The sequence below is a fragment of the Arachis hypogaea genome, chromosome 14, assembly GCF_003086295.3.
Source record: "Arachis hypogaea cultivar Tifrunner chromosome 14, arahy.Tifrunner.gnm2.J5K5, whole genome shotgun sequence".
In the NCBI taxonomy this organism is placed as follows: domain Eukaryota; kingdom Viridiplantae; phylum Streptophyta; class Magnoliopsida; order Fabales; family Fabaceae; genus Arachis; species Arachis hypogaea.
In genome coordinates this window covers 23,043,440-23,056,046 of record NC_092049.1, presented here as the reverse complement: position 1 = coordinate 23,056,046, position 12,607 = coordinate 23,043,440, and the positions used below count along the sequence as shown (strand labels likewise).

Sequence of the window (12,607 nt, the reverse complement as noted above, 5' to 3'; positions counted from 1 at the left end):
GACTAAAATATGATGTTAAATTACTGACTAAAAATATTAATTAATATAAATTAAAATTGTTGACTTAAAATTTTTTTTTTACTAAAATAATATTCGGAAGACTTAAATGATGATAGAAAAGATCAAGAAAGAAAAAAAAGTCTCCTAAAAGTAGTAAATATTTCACATGTCATCCCTTGCGTTTGCTAGATTCTTAGTTGATATTTATGATTGGACTTTTTTTTCAAATATTTACTAATATTTCTTTCTTTTGCGATCCTTTTTGTCTCTGCTAAAACATTTTACAAAAATGATATATGTACAAAAAATTCATTTATCAAATCAATTATTATGTATTGTATATAAATATATGTGTTGTTTAACTTATTTTTAACATGTTTTTTATATTTTGATATGTATTTTATATATGTCGATAACTGATTTTATACTTAATTTTAATGTACATGTATTATGATTGAATATTTTAAATACCATTAAAAATATAAAACAAATAAATATTTAATTTTCAACAATCAAATATAATATAAGTAATTAATTTTGATTAAAAATTTATCTTTTATTTACTCAAAAATATATAACCACCACTAGAATAATAGGAGAAATGATATATGTAAAGCTATCTAGTAAGAGAAGTTGGCATATACGAGAGTGAGAAAAAAAAAATAAATTTAAGCATGTAACTTTTCATGGCAATGCATAAACGACTAAATTTAAAACAAAATTCACGCATTTTATACTGTAGTTTATTTATATAAAATTTCTTTAGACTCACCATGTATAAAAATTAAATTCATATATCAATTTCTAGCCCAATTAAAATTATCCTTAGTGTTATACACACGGTGAGTCTAAGAGTAAGCCTTTTTTATTATTTAAATCGTTGAATAATATCTTATACATCATGATTTTTCTGATTAAACTACTATCAAATTGAAATATTTCATCATAATATATATATATATATATATATATATATATATATATATATATATATAATTAATAAAATTATTAATAATATTATTTGATATTATATCATTTTTAAATTTTTAATCTATGTTATGTATATAAAGAATATAGGAATTGGGTTGATACTTTACTCACATATTTATGAACGTTTAAATTTGTTGAAATTTAATGAATTTGATGATCAAGATTATATAATATAATTTAATGATTAAATTATTAATTATATTTGTAATGGTAAAATTATTCCACGGGAAAATCAATAAAACAATGGAATTTTTCATGAGTACTTGAAGAGCACCTTTTGTTGGTTATTCGAACTGTTGTTGTAGTTTTACCGAGTAGCTTTTATTTTATTTTATTAACATGACATTGTGTTGACATTTAAATTAGAGTATAAAAAAATATTACTAAAAGATTTTAGCTCTAATAAAAATATCCGTGAAAGATCAAAATAAAATAAAACACTTTTAAAAAAAATTAAAAAGTGATAAAAATAATAAAAAAATCATTTTCTATAAGAATCAAAAGAATTATGATTTGAAAAAATATATATATTTAATCTAAATTTTTGTAGAAATATATATGCTGATAATTACTTAAAAGATACGTGCTAAATTTTGAAGTAAAATTTGACTTTCATACATTCTTTTTAATTTTCAGCTATTCACAAAAAGATATTGTAAAACAATTCACTTAACATAAAATATCAAATTTTAAAAATAAAAATAACTTATTTTTTTAATTATATTTTATAATAAATTATATTAAAATTTGATCTCTAAAATTTTTTTGAGAATATTATCTTATATTTGAATAGTATTATCATATTTTTATATTTTTAGAAATATTTTTGTCATTTTGATCCTCTCTCTGAATATTTTTATCAATATTATCTAAATCTTTCAAAAAAATTATTATTATTATTATTATTATTATTATTATTATTAGATGAGTCGTGCTATTTTCTTCCTATTTTGAGTGACTTGCATGCTAACTCAAAACTCATTCATCATCATTGTCGAATGAAATTTTAATAAGATTATATCAATTTTTGAATTAAACAAAAAATGAATTATCAGTTTATACATCAATATTCTTTTCTTCTTTTTTACTCTTATTTTCTTTCTTTTTTTATTTTTTAATATTTATCTCTAGAATGATTAGAGATGACCACCAACAAAAAATAATTAAACTGAATTAAAGATAAATAAAAGAGCAATGACAGATATTCGAAAGAAAAAAAGATAACAAATAAAAATTTGATAAAGGTTTATAGTTTTCAACAATTTTTTTAATTATTAGTTGGATTTTTTCATTACCTTTTAAAATTATTAAAATGTATGTTCCTAAAAATTATTTTTTTCAATTATAACACATCTAAAATTATTAAGTTATACAGAAAATATTTTTGAAACACATCCAAAATCATAAATCTAAAATTTAAATTTAAACATTAAAAATAAAATTAATTTTTTATATCTTATTCGATAAAAACTCATCTAATATTTCTCTTTTTTTTAATAGTTAGATTTTTTCGTTACTTATTTGAATATTAATGCTTTTAAAAGTATTAAAATGTATGTTTGTAAAAATTTGTTTTTGTTTTCAATTGTAACACATCTAAAATTATTAAGTGATAGATAAAATATTTCTGAAACACATCCAAAATCATAAATAAAAAATTTAAATTTAAACGTTAAATATAAAATTAATTTTTTTATATCTTATTCAATAAAAACTCATCTAATATTTTTTATTTTTTATTATTTGTTGAATTTTATAGTTACTTATTTGAACATTAATGCTTTTAAAATTATTAAAATGTATGTTTGTTGTAACATCCTCACTATCAGAAGTCACGCTTCCGGCTGCGCCACTCTGATAGCAAGAAGTATTACGACTACTTTACATACTAAATACTAAAATAGGAGCCTGTGACTCGACACTGTATCGCTTATTTCTTCAAAAACCGGAAATAAATACTTTATTTTAGCAAAAATACAAGCAGGCATAGATTCATATACAAAACTCCTTACATAATAACTCATAATATAATATACATATAAAACATACAACTCCTATCCCTCTTACAAATTTGTAATAACAAAGACGAGGGAAAAAAATAATCTAATTAATATAACAATATATAAATCAAACGCAGTATAACACTCCTTAATGCTTCTTCATCTGGTTCCTGAAAAGGTAAAGTTGTAGGGGGTGAGAACCTAACCACACGGTCTCACCACGGAGTTTTAAAGTTGTCATAAGAAGATATTTTATAAGAAAACTGTTTTCAAGCTCAGTGATTATCATTGCCTTATGAATCTTTTAAAAACCAATAGGTAATTGTTCAAAACATTTTCAAAGAAACAATGTTTAATCTTTCAGAAATCCGAAACCTTTCCTTTCTTATAAGAAACTTTCAATCAGAAACCAACCACGCAATCAAACAACACAATCATTAATATAGCACCAAAGTTCAATCTCAAATGTAGCACGCCAGGACAAACACAGGCAAGACAGACAAGAAAAGCACAAGTAGGCAGCAGTTACAGCAAATAGTCCAAGTAGCAGTTACGAATAGTTTAGCAATTAGGCAAACCAAAACAAGTTCAAACTCAAGCAAAGCATACAAATGCATATGATGCATGCCTGTCCTATGGCTAATGAGGCTCATCTGTCGGTTATCCAGCCAACCCGACAAGTCTGAATTGTACTTAGACTGTCCCCCGACGTGCATCCCCAAAAGTCTATGCATAGCTTTTTCTCAAATAATCAATATTACTCAATGGGGGTAACATTCCCGGGAATTTATATAGTGCTCGGTCACACACTTACATCGTAGGGTCAACAGAGTATCGAGTTTTCAACCTGGTACACGTGGTGGCAAGCCACGGCACTTAATCCAGGGAACCTCGTATCTCAGATATTTCAAATTCATAAGCCATATAAATAATTCAAAGATCATATCTCAACATTCTTAACATCATAATCATTCATTAATCCAAATCTCATTTCCAACTTCATTCAAAAACCATATTTCAAGAAAAATCCTCATCAATTCTCATCATCCTTCTTTCTATCCCATTCATTAACAGTCCTAATTCAAAACATAATTCTTTCTTTGATAAATAAATCAATCTTGAAGCATAGAACGTTTAAAAAACAAATCTTTTTAATTAACTACTTCAAATAAAGCTTCCAATTTTATAAAATTTCGGCAGCATTTTCTTTAAAACTCGGACACTGCCACCCTTTTCGGGTCCCATTCAAACATTTCTCAAATCCTTTCTCAACCATTTCCAAATCTCAACACTTTCCAAAATTCAACCAATTCCATTATCAAAGTATTTTCAAATCAGACCAATTCCAATAATGAAACTCTTTCTAAAGTCAAACCAGCTCAAATATTAAATTATTTATAAAATCAGACCGACTCAAAATCAAACCGGTTTAACTTCAAACGAAGAAAATCACTTTTTATAATAATCAAGTAAATAACTTTTCAAATCCATTTCTTATCAACAACCGTACTTCACTCAAGCAATCAAGCACCCAATAATCCAGTTCAACAATCTATTACATCCATAAGACAAATATAATCACATAAATATATCTTTTTGCATCAATATCTATTCATCACAACTCTGTAATGTAAATTAGATTTTAAGAAAAACCCCTACCTCGATTTAGTCAAAGCTCAGTAGTTAGACTCATCAATTCCTCTTTTGTTTATTTTCAATTTTACAGCAGCGGTAGCAACCTTGTTTATTTTCAGACAATATCAACAACGGCATCAAGAATCGCGGCAACAACACTTTTCTGACATAAATTGGAATTTAAAGCGAAATTGATATTGAGTGGAACAGAACGAAATTAGTAATGGAACATTTACGATAAATTGAAATAGAATCAAATAACCTCACCACGAGAAACAAAGCAGCAGTGACCCTCTGAACCGATCAGGCGGCAGCTCCGGCACTCCCCGAAGCTCCGGTGGTTCAATAACAACCTTAATTTCGACGCGCAAATACCGGAATCCAAACCTACGGTACCAGTATCTCAGAATCTCCAACAGATTGCAACGGAACATTGATTTCAAGAAGTTTCAGAAACAAAGTGCTTACCAAGAAGATAGGGGTTCTGGCGGCAGTTTCCAACATACACAGGCTTCAAAGGCGGTTTTCGGTGGCAGCAGCGCTCTCCGGCGGTAGAGGCGCAGTCAGAAGTCGCGGCCAGAAGCTTCGGAGGCGGCGGATTTGATGAGGATGGCCGGCGATAGGAGCGGCAACTGTGCGCGGTGGCTGGACAGGTCCCGATCCTCCCTTCCTCCCGGATCTCTCTCCTCTGCCTCACCCATGGACGACGGCGCTGACAGCTGCAGCAACGGCGACGGACTTCGCGGCAGGGACAGTGGCTGTGACAGGAGCCTGCGAGGACGGCGATAGACACGACGCGGCAATGGTTCGCGAGGCATGGTGCAGCGGCGGCGCGGCTTCTCTGCTCCCTCAACTCGGTGCTCGCTCTCTCGAATCTCCCTTCCGACGGCACAGCGATGGCGCCGTCTCCCTCTCTCTCCCTTCTCCCTTTCTCTCTTCTCTTCCTCCGATCCCATCTTTCTTTCCCTTTCTTTCTTTTTCCTGATTTTCTGAAGCTGAGGAAAGGGTATGGCGGTGCTGAAATAAGGAGGAAGGGGAAAAATGTAATAACATTAGGGTTAGAAGAGTGAGTCTGAGAATTTTGGTTATTTTTAATCAAATTAGGGTATAGAGTGTTAATTTGGAATCTAATTTAATCTTTAAAATTATTTTAAAATATTATTTGTTGTATTAAAATACTAATTGGTTTAAAATCAAAATCTCTAATTGAATTTACAAGATAATAAAATTAATTTTCTTTATTCCTAAAATTTGAGGTATTAAATCATAAAAATATCAATTATTTGATTTAATTCACATAAATATTTTTGTCATTCTGTAACTACTAATTTTATAATTTAAATATAGATAATAATTCAAAAATGATAATATTAGGTAAAATTTTAATTAATTATCAAAACTTGATTTAATTTTTGATTTAATTAGCTTTAATAAAATAATTTCTGAAGATAAAATTTCTAATGAATTAAATGAGTTGAAATTAATTCATAACAAGATTTATTTGAAAATTCTGGGTCTTACATCCTTCTCACCTTATAAAATTTTCGTCCTCGAAAATTGATACAAAATAAAAGAGATTTCATATTACTTCACTCTTGAACTTATTTAAAGAAAAGGTAAAAAGTTCTCAGTATATATATTCATATAGTTTCAAATACCAGAATTTTCGTATGGCATAAAGTTATAAAGGATATAAGTGTGATGCGAAACAGAAGTTACAAGATAGGCTTGATGTACAAGATGATATGTTTCAAACATGTGATGGTAAAGCAATGCAGCAAAAGGTTATAACACAAGTTGGGGTTAAAATGATGTGCTTAACGTCCACATACTGATCTTATATCAACTTTAGGGATTCAATTATTCAAACTTCAACATAATTTATCTCCACCATTCTTAACCGTACTTCATTGAGCAACTCATCCGAAAGTTCTCAACTTTGTTAAACACTTTGCAATCCTTACTACTGGTTATAAGTCCCACAACAACAAAACTCTTTCACGTAAAACAAGGTTTCACAACTCCCTGTGATGTCGTACACTTATGAGTTTCACCTATTGCATTAACTAAACGTGTCCTAAAGGACTAATGTGTCGTTTACTAAGTCTAATGGTCACACAAGATGCCAAAACTAATCTCGAGTATACTCAGAAGGATAGTAGACCATAGAAAAGGAAGAAAAGCGACAAGAACCGTGTTCGCGAAAATTTGAAAGAATTGCTGAAATCACAAGTAAACAAGGATGAACAAGTAATAAAGAGTGCTGGAAAGAGAGTCAACTAATATCTTTAAGGGTAACTCTTGAATCGAAGGAATTTGATAAGACCAATAAGATGAAAAACAATGCAGCATTTTGAAACGAATTCAAGCTGAGTCAAGTAAATATGAGGTTTGCAGAAGAAGTATATCCAAACCAAAGACAAAGTTTATAGAACTCAAGAGTATGGTTAAAAATATTTTCAAATGCATTGTTCGTAAAGAATGGAAACTTAAGGGGAAATCATTTCATGTTCTAAAAGAGAAAATGGGTAACAAACATCCTTCAAAAGAGTAATAAAAATGTAAATGTGGCATTATTTCAATATAAATTCAAGTGGAAATAGATTACACAAACTTTGTAAATGGAAAAATTAATTTGGCTAAGAGCAAAATTGTATTTTCTCTTCTTTTTTAAGCATGTATGAAAACTATAATCCTGTTGGAAGAAAATCCGAGATAAAGTTTTACTCATAAAAGAAAAGATGATGCATTACAATCAAACAGGTTTAAATCACATAGAAATTTTCAGATTATAAGGTAAAGGACTGTAAGCTAAATTGAAAACGATTTTATTAAAACTTCAATAGATGTATCGCCCCAAAACAAGTTCAAATCACACCAAAGAGAGGCACTGCTCAAGTAAAGCAATTCTAGTCAGGGACAACTTTGCATAAAAATAAATCGAAACTTGTTTAAAAAGGTTTAAATCAAAACTTCAATAATATACTTGAAGTCACAACTTTATAAGGATGTTCAATAATATTAAGATGTGCTAAAAAGGAAACTAACTCATTTTAAGAAAAAAACTTAAATCGAAGGATTTCAATTAGGATTCATAAAGCATGTCACTCATAGAAACGAAAAGCTTAAGAAGAAACTTAACAACTTAAAAAGTTGATTCAAAACTTAAATTTCTTCAAAAGAATTCAAAACTTTTTCAAAAATGGTTCAAAACAAAATTCTGAAAGTATACCTGAAATAACACCCTCGCAAGTATCATTTAAGAAGATCACGATGTGCTTAAAACGAAATCAGCCCATGGAAGAAAGGATCTTTAAATTAAGGGAATCCAAACAAGAACTCACTGGGTATGGATTATCAAATGAGTTTCCAATTGGTCTAAAGGAATACAAAACGTGCCAGGAAGACAACTCAATCAATAGAAAATTCTCAAGAAAGAACCTTTGACTAAAGAAAGACAAATAAAAGGACAAATGGTGCATTAGATGGAAACAAATTAAAGTTGACTCGGATGAGAATGAGTTTCACAAGAAATGGAAAACTAAGACTAATGGTAACGTTAAAAAAAAATAAAAGAGTAGTTAAAAACAGAATTAAATATGACATCCACAAAAATAAAAAGTTTAAAAAAGAAATTGGTCCATTCATAAGAATAAAGACATGAGTCCAACATTTTTTTGTAAGAACAACAATTGCATAAATAATATAGTATGCTAAACCAAATTCGAATAAAAATAAATTAGGTGAAGCTTACCAAACAAAACCAACTGGAAAGAGACAAAAACCTTTCTTTGAAAAATATCTAAATATATAGTCAAATAAGGATATTCGTAAAAACTATAATAAAATTGTTAGAAAATCAAATTGTATTTGAAGTATATATACATTTCCATAAATCAGTAAAGAAACAGGCAAGGTATTGGAAAAAACTAGTTTTAAACTGTATAAGGAACTTTCAACATTTATATAAAGAAGTACATATCAAATTAAAAGCGGTTGTGTATTTCAAATCAGAAACGGTTTTGTTAAGATTTAAAGAATGGCTGTAATTATTATCAAATAAGAGGAAAACTAAATTACAATTTATTTACAAAGGACTCAAAATATGAACTTAAAAAGGTGTCCGGCATCAAAACAGATTTAAATGTATATAAAAAAATACATGATTCAAAAAGAAGTGCCTAAATAAAGAAGGTAAATACACCGAGAGTTTTAAACAGGCATATGTAGTTAGGATCAAACAAAAGCATACGTGAACAAGAGAGTATGATTGAAAGATAATCTGTTCACTTTCCAAGAAAAGTATCGCAGACAAGAAACTTAGAGCATACCAAGCAGGAATAAGATACGTGATATTCGCAGAGTTCAAGACACCTAACCGAGTAACCTCAAGAATTAACTCCTAACGTTCCCAAAACCCGCAATTCGCATTACCTATGACTCGCATATTATCTATGATAACCCATTGGTGCTTCCATATACATAATTCACTAGTGTTAAGCCGGCCAAACTTAATACCAGGAATTATGCAATGCAAGACTAATGGCATTAATCAATAGACCGTCATGTGCATAAAGCTCTAATTCTCATTATTCAAACAAGACCTACTACATGACATACTCTCAGAGTATGCAATTGAAGCATAATCAGTCCATTCCCAAGGCTCTACAGGAAAGACTGCTCTGATACCATAATGTAACACCCTCACTATCAGAAGTCACGCTTCCGGCTGTGCCACTCTGATAGCAAGAAGTATTACGACTACTTTACATACTAAATACTAAAATAGGAGCCTGTGACTCGACACTGTATCGCTGATTTCTTCAAAAACCGGAAATAAATACTTTATCTTAGCAAAAATACAAGCAGGCATAGATTCATATACAAAACTCCTTACATAATAACTCATAATATAATATACATATAAAACATACAACTCCTATCCCTCTTACAAATTTGTAATAACAAAGATGAGGAAAAAAAATAATCTAATTAATACAACAATATATAAACCAAACGCAGTATAACACTCCTTAATGCCTCTTCATCTGGTTCCTGAAAAGGTAAAGCTGTAGGGGGGAGAACCTAACCACACGGGCTCACCACGGAGTTTCAAAGTTGTCATAAGAAGATATTTTATAAGAAAACTGTTTTCAAGCTCAGTGATTATCATTGCCTTATGAATCTTTTAAAAACCAATAGGTAATTGTTCAAAACATTTTCAAAGAAACAATGTTTAATCTTTCAGAAATCCGAAACCTTTCTTTTCTTATAAGAAACTTTCAATCAGAAACTAACCACGCAATCAAACAACACAATCATTAATATAGCACCAAAGTTCAATCTCAAATGTAGCACGCCAGGACAAACACAGGCAAGACAGACAAGAAAAGCACAAGTAGGCAGCAGTTACAGCAAATAGTCCAAGTAGCAGTTACGAACAGTTTAGCAATTAGGCAAACCAAAACAAGTTCAAACTCAAGCAAAGCATACAAATGCATATGATGCATGCCTGTCCTATGGCTAATGAGGCTCATCTGTCGGTTATCCAGCCAACCCGACAAGTCTGAATTGTACTTAGACTGTCCCCCGACGTGCATCCCCAAGAGTCTATGCATAGCTTTTTCTCAAATAATCAATATTACTCAATGGGGGTAACATTTCCGGAAATTTATATAGTGCCCGGTCACACACTTACATCGTAGGGTCAACAGAGTATCGAGTTTTCAACCTGGTACACGTGGTGGCAAGCCACGGCACTTAATCCAGGGAACCTCGTATCTCAGATATTTCAAATTCATAAGCCATATAAATAATTCAAAGATCATATCTCAACATTCTTAACATCATAATCATTCATCAATCCAAATCTCATTTCCAACTTCATTCAAAAACCATATTTCAAGGAAAATCCTCATCAATTCTCATCATCCTTCTTTCTATCCCATTCATTAACAGTCCTAATTCAAAACATAATTCTTTCTTTGATAAATAAATCAATCTTGAAGCATAGAACGTTTAAAAAACAAATCTTTTTAATTAACTACTTCAAATAAAGCTTCCAATTTTATAAAATTTCGGCAGCATTTTCTTTAAAACTCGGACACTGCCACCCTTTTCGGGTCCCATTCAAACATTTCTCAAATCCTTTCTCAACCATTTCCAAATCTCAACACTTTCCAAAATTCAACCAATTCCATTATCAAAGTATTTTCAAATCAGACCAATTCCAATAATGAAACTCTTTCTAAAGTCAAACCAGCTCAAATATTAAATTATTTATAAAATCAGACCGACTCAAAATCAAACCGGTTTAACTTCAAACGAAGAAAATCACTTTTTATAATAATCAAGTAAATAACTTTTCAAATCCATTTCTTATCAACAACCGTACTTCACTCAAGCAATCAAGCACCCAATAATCCAGTTCAACAATCTATTACATCCATAAGACAAATATAATCACATAAATATATCTTTTTGCATCAATATCTATTCATCACAACTCTGTAATGTAAATTAGATTTTAAGAAAAACCCCTACCTCGATTTAGTCAAAGCTCAGTAGTTAGACTTATCAATTCCTCTTTTGTTTATTTTCAATTTTACAGCAGCGGTAGCAACCTTGTTTATTTTCAGACAATATCAACAACGGCATCAAGAATCGCGGCAACAACACTTTTCTGACATAAATTGGAATTTAAAGCGAAATTGATATTGAGTGGAACAGAACGAAATTAGTAATGGAACATTTACGATAAATTGAAATAGAATCAAATAACCTCACCACGAGAAACAAAGCAGCAGTGACCCTCTGAACCGATCAGGCGGCAGCTCCGGCACTCCCCGAAGCTCCGGTGGTTCAATAACAACCTTAATTTCGACGCGCAAATACCGGAATCCAAACCTACGGTACCAGTATCTCAGAATCTCCAACAGATTGCAACGGAACATTGATTTCAAGAAGTTTCAGAAACAAAGTGCTTACCAAGAAGACAGGGGTTCTGGCGGCAGTTTCCAACATACACAGGCTTCAAAGGCGTTTTTCGGTGGCAGCAGCGCTCTCCGGCGGTAGAGGCGCGGTCAGAAGTCGCGGCCAGAAGCTTCGGAGGCGGCGGATTTGATGAGGATGGCCGGCGATAGGAGCGGCAACTGTGCGCGGTGGCTGGTCAGGTCCCGATCCTCCCTTCCTCCCGGATCTCTCTCCTCTGCCTCACCCATGGACGACGGCGTTGACAGCTGCAGCAACGGCGACGGACTTCGCGGCGGGGACAGTGGCTGTGACAGGAGCCTGCGAGGACGGCGATAGACACGACGCGATAATGGTTCGCGAGGCATGGTGCAGCAGCGGCGCGGCTTCTCTGCTCCCTCAACTCGGTGCTCGCTCTCTCGAATCTCCCTCCCGACGGCACAGCGACGGCGCCGTCTTCCTCTCTCTCCCTTCTCCCTTTCTCTCTTCTCTTCCTCCGATCCCATCTCTCTTTCCCTTTCTTTCTTTTTCCTGATTTTCTGAAGCTGAGGAAAGGGTATGGCGGCGCTGAGATAAGGAGGAAGGGAAAAAATGTAATAACATTAGGGTTAGAAGAGTGAGTTTGGGAATTTTGGTTATTTTTAATCAAATTAGGGTATAGAGTGTTAATTTGGAATCTAATTTAATCTTCAAAATTATTTTAAAATATTATTTGTTGTATTAAAATACTAATTGGTTTAAAATCAAAATCTCTAATTGAATTTATAAGATAATAAAATTAATTTTCTTTATTCCTAAAATTTGAGGTATTAAATCATAAAAATATCAATTATTTGATTTAAGTCACATAAATATTCTTGTCATTCTGTAACTACTAATTTTATAATTTAAATATAGATAATAATTCAAAAATGATAATATTAGGTAAAATTCTAATTAATTATCAAAACTTGATTTAATTTTTGATTTAATTAGCTTTAATAAAATAATTTCTGAAGATAAAATTTCTAATG

At 31.2% G+C, this 12,607-nt stretch overlaps 1 protein-coding gene and 1 long non-coding RNA gene across 2 annotated transcripts; both read right to left on the bottom strand.

Moving 5' to 3' along the window:
- Positions 1–2,923: 2,923 nt before the first annotated feature.
- LOC112742414 (uncharacterized) lies at positions 2,924–6,536 on the bottom strand. The gene is made up of 4 exons (XM_025791651.3): positions 6,532–6,536; positions 5,094–5,752; positions 4,893–5,012; positions 2,924–3,160 (listed from the first exon to the last, which is right to left on the bottom strand). Exons 1-4 carry the CDS (start codon positions 6,534–6,536, stop codon positions 3,150–3,152), a joined length of 795 nt encoding a protein of 264 aa, XP_025647436.1. The 3' UTR covers positions 2,924–3,149.
- Positions 6,537–9,443: 2,907 nt separating this feature from the next.
- Positions 9,444–12,204, bottom strand: LOC140178835 (uncharacterized). Its single transcript, XR_011871776.1, has 4 exons — positions 11,613–12,204; positions 11,412–11,531; positions 11,169–11,307; positions 9,444–9,680 (listed from the first exon to the last, which is right to left on the bottom strand). It is a non-coding gene; the product is annotated as an uncharacterized lncRNA (long non-coding RNA).
- Positions 12,205–12,607: the final 403 nt, after the last annotated feature.